At 39.9% G+C, this 25,913-nt stretch overlaps 1 protein-coding gene across 5 annotated transcripts in view; it reads right to left on the reverse strand.

Moving 5' to 3' along the window:
- Positions 1 to 25,913, reverse strand: part of tafa4b (TAFA chemokine like family member 4b) — a 53,064-nt gene that overhangs the window by 22,125 nt on the left and 5,026 nt on the right. Inside the window, exons 1-3 of one of the 5 annotated variants that reach the window (XM_077530743.1) lie at positions 11,765 to 11,809; positions 10,898 to 11,030; positions 9,035 to 9,150 (exon numbers count right to left, since the gene is read on the reverse strand). In XM_077530743.1, the coding sequence (XP_077386869.1) occupies positions 9,035 to 9,149 (115 nt within the window). In that variant the 5' untranslated portion in view covers position 9,150; positions 10,898 to 11,030; positions 11,765 to 11,809. Of the gene's footprint in view, positions 1 to 9,034; positions 9,151 to 10,897; positions 11,031 to 11,125; positions 11,206 to 11,299; positions 11,734 to 11,764; positions 11,810 to 25,913 lie in introns of those variants that run through there. The other 4 variants (XM_077530741.1, XM_077530742.1, XM_077530740.1 and 1 more) reach the window with 4 other exon arrangements.

Raw genomic sequence — 25,913 nt, forward strand, 5'->3', positions numbered from 1 at the left:
AAATGACTGCTATAAAAGATAATGGAGAGAAATAGTAGGAGCATATACTGTACGGGCAGACTGTTAATCTGACGGCGTGTAGCTCCCCTAGAACATAAAAATTAAAAAATAAACCACTGATGCCATGTAACGTAAAATCATCTCTAATCCTTGTTTACTGCAGACGATGTAATTAGAGGTTAATTTAGTGATAAGATATACCATGGCATTACAGTGGAATAGCTCTAAGCTGTAAGGGGAATTTTCAACACTGCCAGCACTTGTGCACACAGAAAATATGACGATAGATCATGTGAAGGCCTCACATGATTGGTCAAAGCTAATCTTCCCTAATGGTTTTCAAAGGGATTCCCGAGGATTTATCTTGAGGTTTGTTGTGCACCTCTTGGCCTCGCCGACATTTCCTGAGCAAACCCTGCAGGTGACACCACAACCTATAAGCCTCTTTGCAGCCGTGCGAACACCAGGGCGAGACTGAGCCAGGAGCTCAAGTGTCATTTATGTACGTGACTTTACACGTACGCCACAACTTTTACCGCTCAGCTCAATGGGCTTTGCTGACAGACACAAAAGTACAGACGAAATCAGAAAGAAACACCCTCTGCAGAGGATCCGATTTCTGCAGGCCGTGGCCCCACTCATCTTTTCTGATTTCAAGTTTGTTTGTTCTCTTCTCCGCAGAGGCACATCATTGATCCCTTGCTCTCAAAGAGGGCTCTCTGCTATCATACCTGCACTTTCATTACACTCCGCCCCACCATTCTCGGGTCTAGGGCTGAGACGCCAGTTGTAGTTCATTCATATACACACATATACAAACAAATATGAGTGGACAGTTGAAATACTACTTTACAAACATTCACCTTATACCAGTGATTCTTAGCCTGGGTTCGATCGAACCCCAGGGGTTCAGCAGAGGTCAAGACACAAACCCGACAAGATTCATGATGATACGCAGCTCTTGACCATCATTGGCTGCAGGTGATTACGCTACATTGCTTGGCCTATCTGCGCTGCAGAAAATTTGGTGCGCTCAATAATCGACTTGTAATGGTATATTGTGTGATTTCTCTATTATTGTAACCCCTTCATACTAACTACAGTATGTCGAGCAAAAAAAGAAAGTGGTCGGATGAACATGCTCAATTATGAATTCACATCTATAACAGAACATATGGTATTCCACAGGGTTCAATTCTGGGGCCTCTGCTGTTTTCATTGAATCTGTTGCCCTTGGGTTCCATCTTAAGAAAACAATGGTTAAAGTGCTCGATAAATATAGCATTGACTTGAGTGATGGGAGTCGGTGTTCTAACAGCATGATTTGCAATGCCAAGTTGAGCAATTGCAGCACAACTAGCTACGGTATCTCACAAAATTAAAGGAACACTTCAGCTGCATGGAGATGGGAAATACAAGAACACAACACTTTCTGAATCTAAAGTGAAGAGAGCCAGATTCAATAAAAAGGATATTTTCCCTGTTTACTTTCTTCTGTTATGTGCTGAAGGGTTGGATCCCAAAGCACAGACACAAATAAGGTTTTAACTATTTATTCACATAACTTGACTAAACGAAAAACACGTCAAGCCGTCTTGGGCTGCGTAGGCACACCGATGAACAGAGTTAATAATCCGGCACACACACGTTTCTCAAACAGCTTAAATAGACAGTGACTCGATCTCATTGGTTGAGGCTAGACATGTGGGTAATCCTGATAGGTCGTTGAAACAGGACTGACATGGCTTGATCTGATTCGCTGTGGATTGGCTCCTAACCATATAAGGAGCTGAGACCGGACTGACCAGATTTATCAAATTCGCTGCTGACTGGTCCTAACCATATAGAGAGATAAAGGAGTCTTGACAGCCCCTAGTTACAAGCCGATTGCATCAGTTCACATAAAACCAAACATTAGATATTTGCCTTAAACAAGTCATCAATTCCCACAAAGTCAACTATGAGACATTTGCCGCAAACAAAACAGTCATGATAGTTTAACACAGGCGTGACCCCAGAAATGAGATAAGACCCAAATATTACTCCTGCATGACCCCAGTCATGACATGTTCACCAGTAAACCAATGTATACCAATATACCAATAGTATACCAATGTCTTGAATTTAGAGAAGAAGAAAAAAAAAATCACATTTTATTTTTCAATGAAGAAGGGTTTGGTGTCGTTCAGTACCTCCAACAAGATTGGTTATAAGCCACTGCCTTATACAAACATTTCTGCCATACAAATACTTATGTGTGAGTATTTATTTATTTATTTATTTATTTATTTATTTATTTACTACAAATCATACTCGAAATTTGCAAACCAATAAGTAGGCATGGGCGAGTACCAATACCAGGTATCGGTATCGGGCCGATACCAGCCTTTTTTCAAGTACTCGAGTACTCGTGACGCAGACGAGTACAAGCGACCGATGGCAGAGGGGGAAGACGTTAAGTAAGTCCTCCTTGCCTGTAACTGGCGCTTGCTTGCAGCAGTTTTTCACCAAAACTTCACTGGTTTGGAAATACTTCAAAATTGTGAATCTTAAACTCAAATAGCATTTTTGTGTTTTATTTTGAGCGTTAAGACTATTGAAGAGTGACTGTGCTGTTTTTTTTTTGTTTTTTTTGGTCAAAATTAAAGGAAATATATTTGTTTAAAAATATCTTTTAGTTATTTTGTTTATTTGTCAAAATGTACTACTGGTATCGGCAGTTGGTATCGGTATCGGTGAGTGCTGAGGGTCTAAGTATCGGTATCGGTCTGAAAAAAAGTGGTATCGAACATCCCCACCAATAAGTGAATTTCTCAAAACAACTCGTACAAATAACAAAGCATCATGGAAGCCCTCCAAAAGCCACTCTTTCTCAAAGTCATTAGTTCAGCTCAACATGTCAGTACAATCAGCATGAAAAGTCTTTGTTTCATTGTGTATGAACAAGGCAGTAAAATTGCAGAGTCATGGTGTCAATAAGGCACTGTAGGTAAGTTATAAGTGAGCCCTGTTAACTCTAATTGAGAGAAATTATATAGTAGTCTGGACTACTGCAGTACAGCATCACGTTGCCTCTCAGCACTCATCTGTTTAAGATTTATGCATTGAGAAGTCCAGTCGTAGTAAGAGTGTGTCTAATGTTTCAATAATGCCTTTCAACAACTCGGTTATGACATTACAAAGTAATAGAGCATACCACGCAAAGATGAAGTGGTTTCTCATGCGTGGCTAAACACTTCTATAGTCCTGCGGAGTATAAAAGGAGAGTGGGAGGGAAGACGTTGACAACCACAACACGACAGTGAAAAAGGCAAGACACTTTCAACTGATGGCTCAGCCAACCAATTGCTACGTGGACACAGATGAGCAAGAATGTCATGCAGTTTACCAAAAAGCTCTTTTCTGCTGTCAGTGACTGACCGTCATGCCCACATGGAAACCTACCAAATACTGCATTTCAAAAGAATCAATGTAGTGAGATTCCTCAAGTGCACACGTACAAGAGATTGTGATACATTGATAAGTTTTGTTGATGAATTATTCCTAACATCTCGCTGCATCCACTCTCTTAAGTCCTAAAAGTTTTAATAGTCTAGTCCAGTCTCTGGGTTGCGAAGGTTGCGAGATTTATCTTTGTTCTTTTCTTCACTTGTAGTATCTCCTCCTTACCGGCCCTGTGCAAGCCATCAATCCTCTTGACGGTATCCGTGTCGAACAGGCCAACATCGGACCTAACCTCACTTTATGCTAATTTTCATTTCAGGTCACTGTGGTGGCTTTTGAGCGACCCTGTGTAAATGTTAAATCTGCTATAAATAGCTGCAGATCTTCCCTTTAAGTACGTCTGTGCAGTTACTATTGGTACAGATTTTTTGTCTTTTCTCTGTTAAAGCCGCATGGTCAAGTTGTGTGGCCGCATCTGTGTTTCCACACTAAGCAGAAGGGGGAATCAGGACATGCATGCAGTGAAGTGGGGAGAGAGAGTTCAGACTTTGCACAATTTAAATTTCATATCAGAAGGCTCCACAAATAAAGACGGGGAAAATGACGTAAGGGAACCTGCTGTTCATGAACCTGTGAGTGTCTATTGCAACTGTTGATGCAATTCCACAATCCTTCAACATGACACAAATATCCGGCATCTTGTAGAGGGTACGCTACTTTTTTGCTCATATTTTACAATGTTTTTGTTGCACTCTCACTTTGTGAATAAAGAATATACACAGTAAGTGTTGCATATTTGATGCAGTGTATTTTTTACATTAGTCATTCTTTTACACATAACTTGGTAAAAATAAATATGTAAGTAAATAAATACATAAATACAATGAAAGCAACAGAAATGTTAAGCAGCCACTTAAGAGTCCAAAGAGTGGGTTCAAAATAACCGCCTGTCATAAAAGAGCCGAAATTCCATTCCATTCCAATTCCATTACTCTTCTTTGCAAACCTAAAATCTATCAGAATCAACTGAGCAGCATTTTTAACCTAAATTGTCATATTTGTTGTAAAATAATATATTAAGTGATAGTGTTTGGTACTGTTTTTTCTAGACTTATGTACATGGAAGATGATGTTTTTTTTTGTTTTTGTTTTTTTTTTGTCCAGTCAGATTCAAGCCTTTCAGTCCTGCCATGTCAATCTAATCTGGCTGGACCCTTCAAAATCAGTAGTGCTGGCCAATTTAACTAATTAATTTAACAAGTTCCCAAGGCCAGGAACTGTCCCTCCATAACTTCAGTATTTTTAAGAGGAAAACATATTACTAGTACCAGCTATGAACAGAAAAACACATGATCTGCACATTATAATTAGAGCTGTCAAACGATTACATTTTTTAATCAGATTAATCACATCTTAGAATTTTGACTAATCATGATTAATCACTGACTTAAAAAGGCTTTTTTTCCCAACATATTTTTCCCGCTAAATTTGAAGCGCACCTGTTATGTGTTAATTTTTTTTTTTACATTTAATGTTATGAGGACATCTTCAAAAATTATATCCACTGCACACACTCATCCTGCTTTTTCTAATCAATTAATTATTTGCATAATTTAAAATGGGAAAAAATGACCTATGGCATATGTAAAAATTTGTTAAATTCTTTACTTTAATGCATGTAGGTATGTTTATTGCTCAAATTCTAACAGCTACCTTTAATGTAACCATCCACTGGGAGGTAAAAAGGATCATCTGCGGTCAAAATTAATAGTGTGATTAATCTGTGGTAATACAATGATTAACGTGATAATTTTTTTGTGATTAATTAATTAGTTAACGCTTTAACTTTGATAGCACTAATTATAATACATTTAATAATAATCTGCATCTCTAGTGAGTATAAAACATTTTATTAATTGAAAAAAATATTTTTTTTTTTGTCATTTTAGATTATTCATTTTCTATAGCTGTGACATAGTCAAAGATGTGGATTAAGTTGGGTAAGTCCCCACTGAAGACCCAGTGACCAAATGCATGGTCCACTTTTTTAAAATTGTATTATTATTATTATTTTTAAATTACTTCAGTATGTATAATGTATTTATGGACACATGCATATAAAACTACGAGAAAGTTGTTTCTCAAACACAGCAACATCAGTCAGTACCCCTAAAAAGAGCTCCGACTTCATCATGGAATAAGTGACATCCCACGAGCCACTTGGGATCTTCATAATCGTTCCATTTATTACACAAACACCAATTCAGGCTACAAATTGTTCTTCTGTCCTGTATTTAGGGATGTAATTTGAGGCCCCAAGAGAAAAACATCCACATCACTTGAACTTACTCCAAATAGAGAAGGCTGTTTTCCGGTAACAGACAGTCATGGGCCCTTAGAATCATCAACATGTTTACCGCATTTGAGAGGCCCTGCCTGCTATGCAGATCATTTATTTTTTGATTGCTATATATTGTTATATTATTAGTAGTTGCAGAATAGCAGATGTTGGGCATTGAATTTTCCAGAAATGTAACAAATTCTATGCGGCTTTCACATTCTGTCTGACCAACCTTGAATACGAAAACTGCAAGACGAGCTTTAATTTATTTCACTTTGAATCAATGCTGTGCACAAAACAGCACAATGTCTTTTTATAGTCATTCCAGAAGAAATGTGACTGAGCTAAAATATAAACGAGTCCAGCACAGCATTTTTTGACCTCTAGAGCCACCCTGTGGTGGCTAATAGAACTTCAGCTGTGATATGAATCCAACAAATGCCCACAATCCATCATCCATCGCCTATTCTCAAAAGGGTGGCTGGTAAATTGAAGCACATCCCAAATGACTTTGGATACGAGGCGGTGATCCACCCTGGACTGGTCGCCAGCCAATTGCAGCGTCGATATAGACTAACAACCATTGACACTCGCATTCCCACCTAAGAACAATTTACAGCCTAAACTAAAATGAGCATATAATTATATCTATTAAAAAGAATCACCAAACACACAGCCAATTATTTTTTAGGCTGAAATTACTTTGTGTTACAGCCAAAAAGCTTTCAACCTCAACCAATTAAAAAAAATAAAAACTCTCTAAAAAGTCGCAGTTGGTTTTGGGTGCAAGTCGTCTTGTTCCACAGTGCGGGTGACGAAGGAGGTGGTGGGCACCCGTGACCTTCACAATACACAAGGCCTGCAATTAGTGCTGTCCCTGCCGTAAGCAGGCTGCCTCCTCTCGATCAAAAGGAAAACTAATACCATCACTCACTGCCCAGACTGCAGGCTGGTCGCATTTCGACTGCAAATAAAGGTCACCTTGCAAAACACAAGCGGCAGGAGTGAAGAAACCCAGAGACAATTAAGGAAATTGTCATAATTAAATATGAGGAAGAGGTGACTCCAGAGGGTGCTGCCAACAAGCCAAGACTGTCCCTGCAGCCACCACAAATTAAATTAAGATTCATCTATTAGCATTGTGCTTATTAATATGTGGAACTTTAGCACAGCCAATACACATAAAATAGATTTAGTTTACAGTATCAGTGGCAGTAAGTAAAGCAATTATTTGACTGTGTTGCATGTAAGCAGTGTTAATAACGAGCCCCCTAAAATCAGATGTGATAGCATTGTGAGATATTCTCAATCAGGAGTGACACTCATCCACTAAGGGGCGGGCTGAAAAATGTCAGCAGCACTGCTGAAAGTGTTGGACGTCTCCAAGCACTTTCAGTAGATCAGATCACACCTACGCTGATATATTTGTGTTGACATCTCCTGACAGCTTAAGTGCCATTTGCATCTATACAGTAGACACATTTATTCACTGGAGACGTGTTTGCATCCAAGCCCAAAAGGAGGCCTTGTCGAGATCAATCGTTTCCAACCAGTGCAACAAGCACGTCTGGTATGCCCTGGCAAATTGTGCAATTTCGAGCACTTGATTTAAAATGGTGGTCAAGTGGTTAGCACGTCCACATCACAGTTCTGAGGTTGGAGGTTCAAATCTGGGCTCTGCCCTTCCTGTGTGGCAACACGTGCAATATGATGGTTTATCTTGACAAAACGCTAGACTTAACTACAGCCTCTGGTGTGTGCAAGAAGGCACTAAAGTCTTTGGAAGAATACTCATCCGCTTCTGAAAATAAAATTCAAATGTTTATTTTTGCCAGGTATCGGTCTATGGCAGGGGTTCACCAATTCCAGTCTTCAAGGTCCGGAGTCCTGCAGGTTTTAGATGTTTCCACCTACCAAGATACCTGATACTAAAGATCAGGATCATTATCAGCCATGCTAATGAGTTAATTATTAGGGATGTAACGATATCCAAATGTCACGATACGATACCATCACGATATGAAGCTCACGATACGATAATTATCACGATATTGTGGGGAGGTTGGCGATATTCAAAAAAGGTCACAATATTGTAAAAAAAATAATGAGCTCATACTAAAAAAAAAAAAAAGCACAATATTGTGCTTTTGTACATGACATCAATGTTATTGCTATGTTTTATTATTCTTATGTTATTATTCTTATGTTATGCTGTTAATGCACACATTTAGTTCCTCCACATATTGACTTGCTTCACAGGCATATTATGTTCCCCTTCATCTGACAATTAGTGTAGATTTTAAACATAGAAGGGCCAAAACATCCCTCATGAAATTAAATTGCACAAAAAAAAAACTAGCCACCAGAGGGTGCTAGAACTGCACAAATGGAAATCAACCTGACTTTTTTAACAGATGTGTTGCATTTAAATATCGTGAACATGACAACGACAATATTGTGGCTGTTTTAATATCACAATATCACGATATTGCGCTTATTGTTACATCCCTCTTGATTATGTGAATCAGGTGTGCTAGTGGGCAGAAACATCTAAAACCTGCAGGACTCCGGACCTCAAGGACCACAACTGGTGAAACCTGGTCTATGGCTTTCTGATCTACACTCTAAAAAGAGAAATGTTGAACCAATTTAAGATTACAAATTGAATTATTAAACACTTAATTCAGGTGAATATATTAAGTTTAACGAACTCATAATTAATTAAAATTAATATGTTAACTTTGGACTAACTTAATTCAATCGTGTGTTACCAATAGAGGTGATTTTTTTGAGGGAAGTGAGGGAAGATCTTGCAGTTTTCCCGTATAAACGCATTATGTGCGCACCAATCTCACCTCTCCGAATCCAGCGAGTCAATTTCTGCTTCCACAATGTCAACAACTGCATCTGCTTCAACCAGCATGATTTTAATGGGAATGAAGGGAGCCGCTTCGATTGGCCAGGTGTCAGCTGCATTCCATCCCACAACCGCGCATAATGGAGCAAATACCAAAAAAAGAAAACTCAAGAGAATACGGCCCAGTGTACACCTTGGTTCAATAAAGGTTGAGAAACAACAGTCTAGCTTACATTCTGTCAAGAGAGGAGGACAAGGAGATTAGCTCAGTCCATCTCCATCAGGAGTGGGGTTGTTTAGCCTTGAAAAACATTTCAGGCCTTTGCACTGACAGTGTAATTAACCTCTTGCGGTCTTTGTGGAAGCGGCTCAGAGCGCGATCCGAGGTGTACCTGTCGATCCTCGATGGTTGCGGTTGCCAGCGGCCACGGGGGCCACGCAGAGCATCGCCAAAGCAACGAAGTAGGCCACCTGCAAAGGCCTAGCTGACCTCCCCCACAGTTTCATCCTGTGAGAAGGGATGAAGAAAAAGAGGTACAAGGGCATGGAGGATGAAGAGAGGAGGGGAAGGGGCATGTGCAAAAATTACAACCTGAACATAGAAGGCAAACCATCACAACAAATAGAACATTGCTTAAAAAACAACGATGTGAAGGGTGAATCAGTAAAGGTCAAAGGTGAAAATGAGAAGGGCAAAGAAGCAAGTGTATGTGTCGTTGTCCATGAAACAACAATGGCTGCTTTATAATGTTATTTTAGTTAACTAAAACTAATATAAAAACTAAAATTCAAAAGACAATTTTGTTAACATAATAAAAACGAAAATGCTTTTTAAAAAACGAAAATGAACTAAACTAAACTAAAATGAACATTTTATGTTTACAAAACTAACTAAAACTAACTACAATTATAACAAAATGTCTTTGTTTGTCTTTGTCGTTGGTAATTAATTTAATGCATGAGTGTTTGTGTCACGCCGCCACCTGCGTGACAGGCCATGCTTTTATTTTGTTATCCATGTTTCCTGTATTATTGTGAAAATCCTAACTCTCCTATCACTCCAGGTCACTTACCCTTCCTGCCGCTCCATAATCACCGGTCCCCGCCCATGATTACGAACACCTGCCAACAATCAGACTGACAATAAAAGCCACCCACATTCTACCCTCAGTGCCGAAGTGTCACAGTTAGTGCATGGAAGCGTCCCTCAGTCCTCGAGTCCTTGTTCCTGTTGCCTTGTTGTTTTGCCTTGTTTTTGTGCCTTATCCACAGCGGAGCGCCCTTAGTTACCCCTTGTGCCTTGAGCCTTGTTTCCTCCCTAGCGGAGCGCCTTTTGTTGTCCCCTGTACCTTTTGCCTGTTTTTTCCTCCCCAGTGGAGCGTTTTTAGTTCTCCACTTTTTGATCCCCCTTTCTCCTCTCAGTGTGAGAGGAGACAGCTGCTGACCGGCAATAAATCTGTTGCCTTTGTGGCCTACCTTTATCCTGCGTCTGAGTCCTACCTCTCCTCGTCGTGTCAGTTTGGGCATAATTATAAATGTGATTATAAGAACATTTATTTTGATATGAACCGGAATAAGGTGAAAATAAAGTGTGTCACACATAAGCGACGCCATCTAGCCGCAGCCAATAGAAAAGCACATTCAGATGATGTCGCTCCCATGTTGTTGTTTTTTTAAATATTGTGCACAATACATAAAAAAAATAATGAAACTAACTAAAATTAAACTAAAAGTAAGCCTTTATTAAGTAACTAAAACTAATAAAAAACTAACAGAACCACACTGAAAACTAATTAAAACTAACTCAATTTAAAAAACAAAACTCAAAACAAAATAAAAACTAACTAAAATGAAAATTTCAAAACTATAATAACCCTGCTGCTTTATCGTCTCAGCATTCTTTATGTCCAGTACGATTAGCACTTCCAATTTATTTTTGGTAGTAGCCGATTACGAGCCATGATGATGATGATGAAGAACAGATTCACAATTTATGTAACATTTTATTTATTTATGTATTTATTTATTTATTTATTTATTTATTACATATGAGGCATGCTGTGTACATTTATGTTTACATTCTATAAGGTATCAAATATGGTTGCTTGTCCAATAAAGCGCTACAAGATGTATCTGGACAATCAATTGCAACGTTTGTACTGGAAGGTTTAAGTATTGCCCAACATCTTATTGACAAAACAATCACTGGCATTAACTCTATTCCTTACTGTGCTCTTTTCTATTTAGCTGCTTACCTTTTTAATTGCTCTGTTACACTGTGTAGCCTCTCTAAGAGCACCAGGCCATAGCTGCATCCATTCACACTTTAGCTCGCCTCTTCTTCCACTCACTTCTCTTCCTGATCCTCCCCTCAAACAGAAGAAGCCCCTGGAATGAGCAAACACAAAGACACCAGGTCAGAGAGGCCCCTGTGCCCTAGGGTTCCTCAGGAGCCTCCAATGGCCTTGTATGAAGGTACACACATGCACACACAGCTGGGTAGATATGTGCAGGTCTGGATTCTGTCAGATCCATTGTTTACAATGGTTCACCTTCCCCCAGGCTCAATGTGATCCTCACTCTAGACATCATAAAGCTTTGACTCTCACACACATTTGCACATACCCAGCCACCACACACACACACAAAGTACTTACTGTACATACACAAACACATGGGTGGTGATGGACGTGTGTTGGTCTAAATCTTTCATAAAAATAACCTAAAAAATTGAGTAGCCATCATTCAGCGGGCCCCCAAACCGCAGATGATGATGATGAAACTCTCTCATCACTCAAACACATTTTGAGCATGTTGCACACACTACACAAATTTGCACACACGCTGTTTGAAAGGTAAATTCAAACAGAGAGACAAGTAGTCGGCAGCAGAGAGTCTCCCTCAATACTGGTGAGTGGCACACTCAAGCGGGGTAAATTAGCATCCCGCTTAGAAGAGTGTGTCAACACACCTCTCTTTACAAAGCGACTAACTCAGCAAACGGAATGAAAAGACAACAGATTCGCATTAATAACGAAATGTCTTCCCCGCTTTAAGCTTCCATTATTCATTATGCCTCATTAAAATTCAGCGCAGCCTGCTGCAAATGATTGGGAACTTACGAGGAAGGTGTCAGCTTCAACCAAACGTGAGCAGTCCACGTCGTGCTACTGACCCCTAGTGGTGATGTAGCGAACAGCGTCAGAGACAGTGAGGTGGGTTTTTGTAGATAGATAGATAGATAGATAGATAGATAGATAGATAGATAGATAGATCTATTCACACTCACTTTCTCTCCTAAAAGCAGGTCAAAGTCTTCATTTAATCTAACGTGTGGTTTTTGAACGTGAGAGGAAGATAAAACTCACAAAAGCATAGGGAGAACATGCCAATTTTACACCGGAAGACCGGCGTTGAGATCTCAACTAATAAATCTATCAGCAGACTTGGGTGACAACACAACCTGAAGGTAACAAGAACAGATGTGTATGTGTGTAGAAAGTATACTTGTAGAAACTATCAGGAACAGAATAGTGACACAGCAGCAGCACTGAGTGAATACCAAGTGTGACAGTGTTTCAATACTATATTGACGCGTGACACCAGCAGTGAGAGAGAGGAGATGAGTGGGAGAAATCGTGAGCTGTATGACAGCATCAGCATAGAAAGAAGGAGGGAGAACGAGCAAGAGAAGGCAAGGGTGAAAGCATGTAAGGAAATGAGATGATAAATGTAAGATCAAATACACATTGAGAAAATGAATGGCTTCTTTTATACATAGTGTCTTCTGTTCTGCTTTTAGCAGAGGAGGTGTCACATTCACTCGAGGAATCTGAAGCTTTGAACTTTGAAATGTACACCATGTGCATGTTTCTGCGCTCTAGATTGGCAGCGGTGTGTACATTTGTTTGCAATTTTCATATTGGCGCTCGTACTGTATACGCTCCATTCCTGTACATTTTGCTGAAATATGCAAGATGCGTACGTTGCGTTGCTGAGTGATTAGGCATGCTGCATGGAAGCGCAGTAGCCCATTTCTTATTCTCTTTCTAAAGGCAGGGCCATAGTGTGCATTTTTATCAGGGTTGTTCTCCGATACACTCATTAAAAGAATGTGTTTTGTGTGTGTATGTGTCACATGTGTATTTGAACATCATTTGTTATGGGGACCCAATCACGTTGAAGACTTTGGATTGGTCTCGGCCAAGTAAGGTGCTAGTTCCCCAAATCTTCGATGTAAGAATGAATGTACAGTTAATCTCATAAAGGGGCAAAAGATTTGTCAGATTGGTTAGGGGAGAGTTAAGTAAGAGCACTTATTCTACCACGCACATACATACTATAAAAGAAAAAAAAGTGACTGGCAAACAATGTACAGACAACAACCCTCCACCAACGTCACACTTGTGTCTCAAGCTGTGACTTTGCGTGCAGTCATTACACACGAGTGGCACGCGGGCTCATTGACATGCAATGAGACAATCCCACCTCGGCCACAAACATATCTGTGTGCCCTGCATCCCAACAGCATTATCTGCTGGCGCGCCGCGAGCGCATCTGCAAAGTTACCAATGCATGTACTGCATATGCACATGAAATCCCCAAATGAAACTTCGAGCGTCAATGACCTATTCTGTCCCTTCGAAAAGGTCTTCATCAAAAACAAAGCAGCATAAAATTACATGCATAATGTAAACATGACTGGCTAGCTATTAGTTGTTCTTGTTGTTGTTTTTTTACAATATGCTTATCTAAGCCAATATTAAATTAATTTGATGATGATGATGATGATGATGATGATGATGGTGAAACAAAAACACACAAGGAATTTGTCCTCACAGTTACGACCCACTGGAGAAACACCAAAAAATAACGACCAACATAGGAAGATAGAATGGAACTTCTGGCAGTTCGCTAGTTCGCGTCCCAAGGCTCTTAAATGGGAAAAAAAAAGGAGACGTGGATTATTATTATTATTATTATTATTATTATTATTATTATTATTATTATTATTATTATTATTATTAACAATAATGACAGCATGATTTTTTCCTATAATGACCATAATTGTTAGGCTCTGGAATTGGATCCCAAAAACGCAGACACAAATAAGATTTTAACTCTTTATTCGCATAACATCGCGAGACGCTGAACTAACTTGGGCTGTGGAGGTGCTCAGGGAAACAGAGGAATAAACCGACAAAAACAAACACTTCTCGGTCAGGCTTATATAGACAGCAAATCAATCAGATTGGCTGTGGCTAGACATGTGGGTAACAGGACTGACATGGATTTCTCTGATTGGCTTCTGTGCCAGATAAAGAGATTAAAGATTTCTGATATCACATAGCTTCTGACCTCACATAGCTTCTTACCGGTTTAAACTAGGTGCTGGTTACATCAGCTCAAAACGGACACTTGACCCCACAGTCATGACCTGAACATAACCCTTGCCCCAAATAAAACAGACAAAACACAGTCATGACAATAATCTCTAATGTAAAAATTCAGTATACACTATACTACCAATTTTTGTTCCATGGCACACAGAGAAACCATCCAAACACACACAAGGCACTGAAAGGAGACACGTCAGCGTGATGAGTTGAGTGTGTGAACCTTGTTCAACAGGCACCACAAAAATATTCCGGGTGCAGGCTCGCATTCCTATTAACATCAGTAGTAGTTATAGTTGTAATGTAGTTGATTATTTATTAATTATCAATTTATTTACTTTGTCTATACTGCAGGATTCAAATTATGACCCTCTGGTTCCTAAGCCCTGGTTGTTACGGATGAACTACTGCACCCCCTACTGTACTGATGCCATAAGTTTCACTTTCAGATGTCCAAAAGAACATAAACATGGTGAAACATAACCACCATTTGCCAAAAATCTATACATTTGAACTACTACGATCCTCCGGTGGTCTATCAGTGATATATTGCATCCATTTTGTATACTGCTTGTCCTCATCAGTGTACTTACTGGGTGAGACGGAGCCCAGTTGGCTTTGGGAGCTAGATGGGGTAAAACCTGGACTGTCGCCAGTCAATCACAGACAACCATCATTCTTACTCACATTCACACTTATGGATACTTTAAACTCTTCAGTTCCGCCATATTTTGGGAATGTACTGCCAGAAAATATTAAAATCCCAGGTTGTAGGCCAAAAATGCCAGCAAAGTTGTTATTAATGGGCTTTGTTTGAACTCCATTACGTGTACATCTGAGGGAAGTAATAATTCAGAGAGAATGACAGCCGCACATGAGTTGTGCCAGTTTACCAGCAGTGTGTAAATCAAGCAGACAAAAATCATATCAGTGTAAAACAAAGTCTATCTCCCTTTAGCTGAAAAGATATTGAAAATGAAACTGGCAAGAGCACCAAGCTCAAAAGACTGATATGTGAAGCGTTTCACATTTCTCCAGATAGTCATCTTCAGTTTGAGCTTGTAATGCTGAGCCGTGAGCTTACATACATTTGGTTGGGAGAGGAAATGGAAAATGATTAAAAAAAATAATAATAATCGTACTTTCTGATTTGGCGATACATATTTGAAGAGTGAAATGTGGATTAATTGATCAACGGGCAAACTCAAATATGTTCATGTGACCCACAACCTCAACATAAAGGCCGTCCTCATCTTACTATGAGTTTAGTGTCCACTGCATAACTGAAGTAACCCAAATTTGGAGGTGCAGTATAAGTATAAACTAATGTAAAATCTAAAATAATCTCAAAGACTTATAATAACATCAGACCTGTTTACATGCCTCCATCTAGAGGCACACTACTGCAACGGGTTTCCTCCAATAAAGCAACAAGTAATTAGCTAGAACAATTTCTGTGTGGTGAAATGGTCGAGTGGGGAGAACAGGGGGAGGGAGATTTGCGGGATTCTGAATGCAGGAACATTACTTGGCTGTGCTATCGACTTTCAAGTCCTTGGCACAAAGGTGCCATTACGACCCAGCTAAGCGACCTCCACTTTCCATTCAAGTTGTGCAAGCTGTCATACCGATCAGGGCAGTGGGTGGGGCCAATGGGACGGTAGACTCCGGGCATCCACATCAACTGCCCCACCTCACTTTCACCCCTTGACGACAACATTCATTGACTGTCGTGTATTTATTGGTATATTGAAAGGGCTTCACATCCGAGTGGGATTGAGGGGCATCAATTTAGGAAAACTTCCTTCCCTTCCCCTTAAACTATGGTTAGAGTTTCAAATTATAGTTTTAAACCTGGGTTAGTGTCATGGTCTGAAATTTTGGTTTGGTTCAGTTGGATTTTGTCATGTATTCCATCCGTCTCTGTTTTGGCAATGTCTCGTCAACTTTTATCATGTCCACATGTGCTTGTCATCCTCATCCCTCGTGTCATTCAATCAGCTCCCTCAGCCACGTGTTTGTCCAGGTGTCTCTCGTTGTATCATTAGTTTGTGTATTTAGTTCCTTGCTTTCTTTTGGTTCATTGTCTATGTCAGGGGTGTCCAAACTTTTTCCTCTGAGGGCCACATACAGAAAAATAGAAAGGTGCAAGGGCCACTTTGATTTTTTTTTTTTTTTTGTTATTTATTAACACATTCATTGCCAGACCAGCAAAAAAATGCATCATTTGACGTCTTTTTCCGTCAATGGCAGTGAACGAGTTAAACATGGCAAAAATCAATGAAGCAATTATAAATTGTTGATATATGTACAGTTACTTATTGAAAACTGCTAACAGTCACAAGGCAAATAGTGACCCCTGTGTGCCACTATAATAGATATGCCTCTCCACTGAGCAGCAGATGATCCCAACTTGACATTCTGAACCACAAGAACAATCGGTCGTCAACTGACCACACTTAACAACCATTAATGTGATGTTTTCACATTTTTTTCATTAATAATTAACCATTAATTAATGTGATCTTTTTCACAAATTGGACGTTGACACTAAGAAACAAGTGGATGAAACTATTTTTATTTCTGGAACTGAATTATTAGTTGCAAATTTGTGTCTTTGCATAACTAGAAATGTTTAATCCGCCCTCTTTTTTTTTTTTTTTTTTTTTTTTTTTTTAATAAACATCATTGAAAAATTATTTTTAGTATTTGCCGCGGGCCGCCAAAAAATGTATGGCGGGCCGCAAATGGCCCCCGGCCCGTAGTTTGGACACCACTGGTCTATGTCTATGTCATGTCCTTGTTGCAATTTGTGTTGAACACCAAGTCCTTTGACGAGTTTTAGTTCGTTTTTAACAGTGTTTGGAGTTTGACTGTTTTTTTGTTTTTTTTTGTTTTGTTTTTTTGTTTTTTTTGTATGTTATATTATCTTGCCTTTTCTTTAAATTAGATCACGGCTGAATCTATACTTTACTGCCTTGCTTCCTGCACTTGGGCCACCGCCATAGCAAACTCTGGTAGTTAGGATCTCAAATTACGGTTTTAAACTATGGTTTGCGTTTTAAATGAGGGTTTTAAGATATGATTACTGTTTCAAAATACAGTTAGGGTTTCAAATTAGGATATTAAAATAGTGGATCTCTTGACATCAAAATAACATCTACAAACCCTTTTTCACAAACCAATTTAGAATGACTAAAAATGGTATAGAAAATCCAGTGGATTTCAATGTCTTGTTTTTGACATGTGAATAAAGGCTCTTCTACAATCTAGCTGAGCTGCAACCTTAAGAGCCATAGAAAATGGATGGATGGTGTGTGCGCCCTACTGAGTTGATAAATATAAAATCACCATACAATTTCTAAACACAAGGCTCATACTGTGTATCCTTTGAGCATCTGGCCTGCCCGAGTGTGCTTGTCACATTCACACTAGCACATTATTACCGTCTTTTAATAACCTCTCCACTTGGTGAAGGAGAGGACACCGTTGTAGGCTGGTGTTAGTTTTATGGAAAGAAAAAAAAACACGGACACTAACTGGCTAATAAACACCGGCTGGCCAATACGACGAGCACAACGCAGCCCGGGCCCAGGTTCCCTCTTTACACGTTTGTCGATTAAAGCTCAGACAGCCGGCGTTGGTCGACATAGATCAGAACAAGCTCTTGCGACAGGCAGAGTGCGGGCCTGAGCCGTAAATCCTGCACACTCTAATAAAGCAATAAAGGCCCTTTAAATGTCAGTGTCCCTCTACACTGCATGATGGATAGAAAGGTAGAAAGCAAAGGAGACACGATGAGATGACTATACATGCCCACACACAATTTACAACGGGGCTTCTTCAACATTTGAGGCAAACGCTCAGTGCAAAACTAATGCTTTTGTTACACTTTTTTTTTCTTTCTTTTTTTTTAACTTGATGCATGCTATGTACTGTTTAGATTTAGAATGAAATCTATGAAACCTTGCACTGAATTCTGCCACGAGTTTTCACTAAAACATTGTGACACTGCAAACTGAAAACGTACATGGAATCAGATGTTTCTTTTCCCCATCCGAATCAAGCAGCCAACAAATGAGTATAAAGATCAGCTATAAATCGGATATCTGGTAATGTGAGTGCAGTGTAAGTGCATGGATCAAGTAAAGCCTGTCACTGTGAGCCAGGCGTCGTTGAAATGCAATCAATGACATACACGAGATGTGTCAGAAAAGTTCCAGGAATGAAGTTTCCCCTTTTCATTCCATTCCGCTAGACTTCAACACATTTTTTTTTGCAATGCCTTCATGCACCACTGGAAGGATTCTTCCTCGATCCAGTGCAGCGTCATCATCTTGGTCATTTTCCATGTTTTCCACAGGGCCTCTTCATGTTTGGAAAAAAGCAGAGGGGGAATCACAAGACCCAAGTCGCACGAGTTGTTCAAGTTCACACAAGATAATCAGTCTTCATTCATGAAGGACTGCAGAAATCAGTGAACAATTACTGCTGATATGCTGAAATCAGACAAATTTGACCATTTTAAATTGAAAAACATGGCTCCTAACTATTACTCCATTATTAAAATAGTTGTTGATTAATTTGAAACTTGTTTACTTGTCTGAATTAATTAATTTTGACAGCTCTACAATGAACGATACATCTGACCGAAGACTAACCCAGCAGCAAAATCTCAGTTTTTACTTTCTGATAAGATGTGACGTGATCACTTCCAAATATGGGCACGATAGAAACTGTAACTCCCTCAAATACCTGAGCACAAGTACAATGTGGAAAGGGCTTTAGTGTGTAGTTTTTTTTACTTGCCTTTTGGCTATGGATGCATTGACAGCAAGAATTTTAAAAATGGGAAAAAAAGAGGATCACAATTCGGCATTAAGATATGCCGTGTATACAACACCTCCATCGATATGAGGGCCGTTTTTAGACCGTCTGAGGGACGATTTTGACTCCAACCCCTGCCCCATCACCCACCCCTTAGACACAAAAAGGAACCAGCCTACTAGTGGGGGGAAAACATTAAGGGAGATTCCAGAATCTTAATGTGTCAGTCTACTTGTAGAAGATCCTATTTAAAATCTGAAAATCCTCTGAGACCCACCAAAACCTTAAATCCCAACTCCGATCAATACATGAGAGTAGGATCAATAATTCCCAAATACTGTATTTTTTATAACCATGCTCCATAAGTAAGTACAAAGAAAAGTTGTGAGCATGACTTATGAGTAGAAACTAAGACGTGTCTTCCGTGGAATCAAAAAACAAAGCAGTTGACCTTGCCTTTCCAATACTTTTGGAAGTGATTGTATGTTTCATGCACACAGACAACCAAGCCTTCTCTTGCAATCTATGCATAATGAGACAAACCCACAACTTGATTATACCAATCCCCTCTGCTGCTAATGATGAGCTTGCACGTAATCGTATTGATTACCGTACGTGCCAGGCCTGTCAACTGAAAGGCCAAAGGAAAAGGCGAACTTGACAGAGAAAGAAGGGAGGAGTAAGGGGAAAAGAAAGGCAAAGGGGGGAGGTTGGAGTGAGTGGTCAGTTTGGCGGAACGTCAGAGAAGAGAGAGAGAGGTCAGAGTGATCGAGCGAGAGAGACAAAGACACAACAACTGACACGGAGCAGAGAGCGACAGAAAGCCTGATCAATTGTTCATTTTACAAAGTCACTGAGACGTGTCAGTAGTGTGTCAATAAGTGAATTAATTTGGCTGGGGGTCTCCCGACCATGACATCTTCTTCACGAGGCTCCCCTGAGACAATAAGGGGCCTCTAACCACATACACACACACTAGGGTTATTATAGTTTTGGCATTTTCACTATAGTTATTTCATATTTTGTTTTGAAATGTGTTTTAAATTGTAGGTAGTTATAGTTAGTCAGTCTATATTAGTTTTAGTTTTTCAAAAATGCATCACCATCATTTTATCATTTTTTTATTAGATTTAGTTTTAGTTTTATGTTTTTTGTTGTATTTTCACAGTAAGTATTGTGCAGTAAAAACTCAAGAAAAAATATTTTAAAGGGGCATTCGAGTCGAAATTTTTCTATCATAGAGCATATGTTTGCACCCCCACCAGCTTAAACATGGCACTCTGATTAATACTGCATTTGTGAAATATGAATTAAGCAGCAAAATCAATCCATTTTTATACATCTCAGGCGGTGGCCATTTTGCCATTTTCTGTTGTTAAAATAACATCACAGGGTCTGAGAAATTCTATTTGGTGTAGTTTTTGATAACCTGCCAATAGCCAAATGGATATGCACTTCACTCAAGTGAGTTCTCCGCAATATCCATCAATATCCATTCTGTACAATAATTCAAGCTGGACGAGGCGTCATTCTACATGTTTGTTTTAACCAATCACGGCCATGGGTGAAAATTTTGTCCTCGTTCTTGCTGAAAGGGTGGGGGGGGGGCACGACCATCTTACCAGCTCAAAATGCACGAAGGCGCTTCGTGTATTTCGCTGTTCAAAATTCACAAAGGAAACGGTGAGTAATTCTGCGACAACAAAATTAATTGTAGCGTCCTTTCATCCATGTTGGGTTTGTTTGTTAGCCCCTGCGTCGGCGCTGGCTTCCTGGTTTTGTCGCAGTTGCATATCCCGCCCCCCAAACACAATGTCGCTCTGTGATTGGTCCGAACCATTGATCAGCGGAAATCAACGGGAGCAGTACAAGATTCTCTGGGGTTTGTGAACTCACAAATACCGCGAGCATTCATCTTGCGAGATGCCATTTTCAAAAAATTCTAATTTTGACGTGAACCAGTCTTGCTCGCAGCTCTAGTTATTGTTCGTGTTTGCTAGTTTTGTAAATGGAAAATGTAGTCTCTGTTAGTTTTCTTTTTTTTTTAAAGTGTTTTAATTTGGTGCGAACAAAATGTTTTGTTTTTTTCCCCCACTTTTAGTTTAAGTTATTTTGTTAGTTTCGACAACAATAACCTTATCCACACACACAGACACATGCAACCACACAGTTGCGGAAAAAGCGGATCAGGCATTACTCAGAGGCTATTTAATTGTAGCTCAGATTTGTGGGAAAGTGCTAAATCAGCAGTGTTGATGAATGTGGACTAACGGCGGCGCGCGCACACATTTCACAGAGCAGCCATCCCCAAGGGACGCTGCCGCACGCTGGTGACTGACATCAGTCAGCCACCTCGAGGGACCCTCGATCACTGGCTGCCTACTGTTTTCATTACAAAGCCATCACCTCCAGCACACACAAACACACATTAGGAGTGCACACAGCCACACACCTTTACACAAACTCACTCTCTCCCGTGACAGATTCCCCCTCAGTCCTGACTACCCATATTCCTCTCTGTTGAAGATTTCTCTCACACATCCATCCAAATCTCTCCTCAAGGCCCCGAGGTCCTTTCCTGCCCCTCCGTGTTGTTGTCTCCCCCACCCCATCCACCTTCCATGCTCTGCATCTCCCACACTTAAACTCCCCTGGCCGCTCACGAGGCGGCGCGTCGTTAGAGGGTGGCTGTGATGGACGCCCCAGGCTCCAGCGCCACTGCACTTTCCTCGTGCATGCTGGGAGCTTTTCGTAAGCCCACATCGTCGCACTGTCACCCACAGTTCCGGACACATCTGGCGGCTGCCAGAGGGGAGCGAAGTGGGACGCGACGTCACCCGGGCTGACACACACTTTAATATGTACACGGGCGAGAGGAGGCAGCAGATGCGAGCAAGGTGATAGATAGAGCGCTGTGGGAAGAGACGCTGCCTGTTCAATTACAATCATTACTATCACTTAGGGAGATTTGTCATGGTCAAAGTGAGTTGGAGCCATGGAGGAATTCACCTTGAGGCAGGTGAGAAGGAGTTTACTCTACTTGTGCTAGGATGATGATGATGAAGTCCGCAGAGTTGGTCTTTGCAAAAATGACTGCAGTTAGTTACACAGGAGTTACTCTGCTGTATGCTGTCAAACTCTTGTTAAACACGACAAGGAATATTCGTCAAGGAACAACACAGTAAACCTCCCTTCATTGCTTTTTCAGAGATTTTTTTTTATTGTCCAGTAATACAAAGGTCAGAGTGGTCAAAGATACGGCCTATAAAGCCAGAACCAGTCCATAAAGGGGTCCTATCTGGCCCATGAGACCAAAACCCAAACTGCAGTTTTTCACGAAAATTAACTGTTGTTGCTAGTTTTGTTCATTGGAGGGCGCAATGATAACTACTTAACCAAAGCCGTATATATGGAGACCCACATTTTTTCTGCTGTGCAATATTTTATTTTTAATTTTTTTTAACTGATTTTGACTCCTTACCCACATAAGAACAACAGATTATTTTATTTATTTATTTATTTATTTATTTATTTATTTATTTATTTATTTATTCATTTATTTTTGTTATCTTATCTCATATTTTTATTTGTCAAAGTGGAATCCAAGACAGTGTGGCTGTAAAGTGTTGTAAACTTACCGAGCTTATATGTAACATTTTTAACATGAACATCATGCAAATCAACTTGCAATTGTGAATGTTTTGCTAGGATCCAATCATGAACCAGAAGTGTTAACATCATCCAAATTATGCATTTTTATTGGTTTAGACACACAAATATGTCATGCCATAAATTTGGCTGTTAGTCAGGATTAGATACAAAAATATGGCACTTTTTTTTATAGAAATTTTAGATTACTCTGCAATAAAGTACTTATCAATACTTAGCAATATTTTCAGATTCAAGTTGTAATTATTTGCACCCAAAAAACAGAAAATATTTTGACCTGTTATTCTTTGTACCATATTAGGCCATAGACAAACTGATCCACCCCTTTTGAGACCAACTTTAGGTGGAAGCGGCCCCTGAATTAAAATTAGTTAGACAGCCTTGAGCTTGCTGTTGTTGCTGTTTTTGAATGTAATTCCACTTTCCCCCACTTCGGCAAGAAGCACAACTCTTCAGAACTGCATACAGTTGGAGGAAGATGGAAACAGGAAAGCTCTGGCTCATTCTTGCTGAATATTGAATGTCTCAATCCTCTTTCACTCTGTGTTTTACTCCTTCAGAAAGCAATGGCTGTAAGTTCCTTTCATAATGCACATTTTGGGCCATGATTATTGATGTTTAATGTTCAATGATAAGCCCATTTGTTAGGGGTTGAAGTGATTTCTTGCAGAAAAGAAAATTAAGTTTAAACTCATTTTTATTAATTATATACAATGACAGTTCTCATTAGAGGTGGGAATCTTGGGGCACCTCACGATTCGATTGCGATTACGATTCAGAGGCTACGATTCGATTATAAAACGATTATTGATTTCCCCCCCAGGCAGCAGAAAAAAACAATGTATTTTGGTGCTTTTAATGTTTCGTACATTAGTTACAAAAATAGTACAAAAGTCCTCTCAGGCCTAAATAAACTACTATTTCAGTATCAAGTTAACAGTTCAAAACAGTAAATAAAATACTCAAGTCCTCATTCTGTAACAACAGCTTTTAAGTATATTCAGTCTTCAACAGAATAAAACATAGCATTGAGCAAAAATATATTATTTTTATCCACTCAAAAGTGCACTGAGGTATAAATGAAAGACAATGTGAACTACTACTTCAATACAAATGCCTAAAAAAAAAAAAAAGTGCTTTCCTGCTTTTTAAGTTGTGTAAAGATGAACATGTAAACATTAAAGTTTCTCAGAGGTACAAAAAAAAAAAAAACTCAAGTGCTTTTCTGCTTTTTAACTTGTGTAAACATGAACGTGTAAACATTAATGGGATCGTTCGGCTTTTTTAACATGAATCTCAATTTGATCCTCACCTCCCGTGTGTGCGATCAGCACTGACTTCGGCGTTGGACGAGAGGAAAATAGTCCACCAAGCTGGCTGGGGTCTCGGAAATAAAGCGTTTTTCTTCTAAAAACTATTTGTTTTCAAAAGCGTGATACATTTACACCACAATACTCTTTTCTGAATAAAGTCAGACGCCATTACCGCCAGCCACTACTTTTCTGTTCGTTCGTTCGTATCACTGCGCGGCGCCCTGTAGAACGCTAACCGACGCACTGCAGCCAGCTAGCTGATACTTCCGCCTGAAGTTGTTTGCCTTTTCGGAGCAGGTCTGATCTGACGAAGAGGTGGGTTGGTCAGCTCAGCCATGCTTGTTGTTGTTTTGAATCTCGAGGCGTGAGTTGTGGATGTGTACTCTCGGTCCGTCCCAAAAGCGTCCCGAAGACCGCGCGCGCTACTGCGTTTCAGTTCCGCGTACTTTTCGCTCCGGTTCACTTTAGTTTCGCTTCCCTTGGCATATTTATATAATCGGAATTTGGACGTTTGTGAATCGTTCTCGATTGTTCCACGGCCGAATCGTGAATAATCTAAGAATCGGAAATTTTGCACACCTCTAGTTCTCATCCATTCATAGTTTATATATACTGCACCATTTGTCCTCAATTAGGTCATAGGTAAGCTTTAAAAACAGAGTTTCCTGTTTCGATCTTCCTCCAACTGTACTGAACAGTAGTGGTTCGCCCCGAGCTGACTGATGCAGGTCACATATACTGTAGACAAACAAGCCTTCACACTCACATTGACAACTATGGGCAACGTAGAGAGTTTGGCGTTTCCACATAACCCCACAGACATGTTTTTGGAATGTGGAACAAAGCAAAGGGACAACAACAAACAGTGAATCCACTACTCAGAACCTCAGAAATGTGATGCTGACATACTAAACGTTTGAATTTTCCAGTTGTCCCCTTGAAAGGTTTAACCTTTTTTGGTGAGCTCTGAGAACATCCCACAGGGATGTTTTCACAGCACTAACTGAATATGTGGTTTAGTTGTTTTTTAAATATTATAAATATGTAATTTGAATTATAGCTGTACTTTCTTGTGCCTATTGATAACGCTCTTCCAGCCAAAGTACACTTTTACTTTTCCTGCTATCTACTGTGACCAGTAGAGACGCAATATTTAAACAAATCAAACCAACAGGTCCTGGCTTGGCATGCAAATTACAGTGCTTTCAGTCTTTAAAAAAAAAAAAAAAAAAAAAAAAAACATCCATGGAAATAGAAATCATTTTGACGTTGTCGCTTTTGGGGGGAAACCAGGTCATGTAATACGCTTTGCCTTGAAAAGTCACCCTGAGCTGAAGAGACAATGGCAAAGTGAAGGGTTGCAAAGCCAAAGCCAGTCTGCATGACTGAAACAATGGAGACACACGCACAGAAGGGCCAAATCAAACTGGTCCCGATTCAATTGTGCCACTTGATAAAATGTTCTTTTGGAATGAGTTATTCTGTTGAAATGCAATGTGTTCATTTATTCTCATGAAATACACACATTGTGAGGGGTACTATGAATACATCCGTCCATCCATTTTCTAAACTGCTTAATCCTCATAAAGGTTGTGGGGGTGCTGGAGCCTATCCCAGCCAGCTTCGGGAAGTAGGTACACCCTGAACTGGTTGCCAGCCAATCGCAGGGCACACAGAGACAAACAACCATCCACACTCACAAGCACACCTGTCTTTGGAATGTGGGAGGAGACCGGAGTACCCGGAGAAGACCCACGCGGGCACGGGGAGAACATGCAAACTCCACCCACGAAGGCCGAAGCCTAGACTCGATATTATGAATATATTTGTTGACCTATTAACCCTATTTTCTATTTCATTCTATATTCCATTAACCAGCGCAAAGGGCAGTGTAAATGTGTGCACGGTTGGTGTTTTCTTACTTTAGCTATTGTGCTTGACTAGAGCAGTTGCATTTTGTGCAGTTATGCGTTTGTGTAGGATGAAACGTAGCCGACTCCTGGATATTCGGAGCGGCTCCCCTCATTATCATTAAAATCAGAGCAGTCAAAATGCAGACACAGTGG

The sequence above is a fragment of the Festucalex cinctus genome, chromosome 8 (assembly GCF_051991245.1).
Source record: "Festucalex cinctus isolate MCC-2025b chromosome 8, RoL_Fcin_1.0, whole genome shotgun sequence".
NCBI classification, from domain to species: domain Eukaryota; kingdom Metazoa; phylum Chordata; class Actinopteri; order Syngnathiformes; family Syngnathidae; genus Festucalex; species Festucalex cinctus.